At 44.2% G+C, this 1,026-nt stretch overlaps 1 protein-coding gene across 1 annotated transcript; it reads right to left on the bottom strand.

The window, feature by feature from the left end:
* Positions 1-346: 346 nt before the first annotated feature.
* LOC108296390 (60S ribosomal protein L15-like) lies at positions 347-1,020 on the bottom strand. Its single transcript, XM_037735022.1, has one exon. It carries the CDS (start codon positions 1,012-1,014, stop codon positions 397-399), a length of 618 nt encoding a protein of 205 aa, XP_037590950.1. The 5' UTR covers positions 1,015-1,020; the 3' UTR covers positions 347-396.
* Between the last annotated feature and the right edge of the window lie 6 nt (positions 1,021-1,026).

Below are 1,026 nucleotides of genomic sequence, written 5' to 3' on the forward strand. Positions count from 1 at the left end.
TATCCCCTGGGATACAAGTTTGGTTCAACATACACAAATCAAAAAATGTGATTTATCACATAAATAGAACTAAAGAAAAAAACTACAAGATCATCTCAAAAGATGCAGAAAAGGCTTTCAATAAAACTGGCACAAGACAAGCAGGCTGACTCTCATTACTCTTATTCAACATAGTACTGGAAGTTCTAGCTACGGCAATCAGGCAAGAGAAATAAATAAAAGGAATTCAAATAGGAAGAGAGGAAGTCAAACTATCCCTGTTTGCAGACAACATAATCCTACATCTAGAAAACCCAGTTGTCTTAAAAGTTGATAAAGAATTTCAGCAAAATTTTTTTTTTTTTTTGACTGTCCTAAATTGTTTATTAGGTATGAATTTTACAAACTTTACTTATATTAGCGGTAACAGTGGAGCTGGAGAGTATTGCGCCTTCTCCAAGCTGCCCGGCGAGAACCACCAATAGTGTGGTGGAACTTATGGCCCTTTCCAAGGCCACAGCTCTTTCGGCCTGCAGACGTCAGCCCACGCATCTCCCTGTGTTTGTGGACTGGTTTGGTGATCCACTGGGTGTCAGGATTTCTTCTGATAGCTTTATGGAATGGATCAATGAGAATAACCTCAAAAAATTTGTATGTGGAATCTTTGCCAACCCAGTAAGAATTCAGGACTCTTAGAGCCCCACAGTGGCGTCCAGCTCGCTCCTCTGCAACAGACTGAAGGCTTCGAGCAAACTTCAGCTGGTTAAACACCATGATGGACACAGGTTTGCCGTAAGTTGCACCCTTAGGAACTGGGCGTTTTCGGCCACCACCGCGAACACGAATCCTATATATAACGTAACCTTGCTTGGCCTTGTAGCCCAGTCGGCGCGCTTTATCAGGCCGGGTGGGGCTGGGAGCCCTGTGGAGAGCAAAGAGCTGGCGGTATTGCCAGCAGCGGACCCTCAGAAGAAAGCGCATGACATCAGACTGCTTCTTTCTCCATAGCTCCTGGATGTACTTGTATGCACCCATCTTGGCTTACCT

Source organism: Cebus imitator, unplaced genomic scaffold (assembly GCF_001604975.1).
Source record: "Cebus imitator isolate Cc_AM_T3 unplaced genomic scaffold, Cebus_imitator-1.0 Scaffold708, whole genome shotgun sequence".
NCBI lineage: Eukaryota > Metazoa > Chordata > Mammalia > Primates > Cebidae > Cebus > Cebus imitator.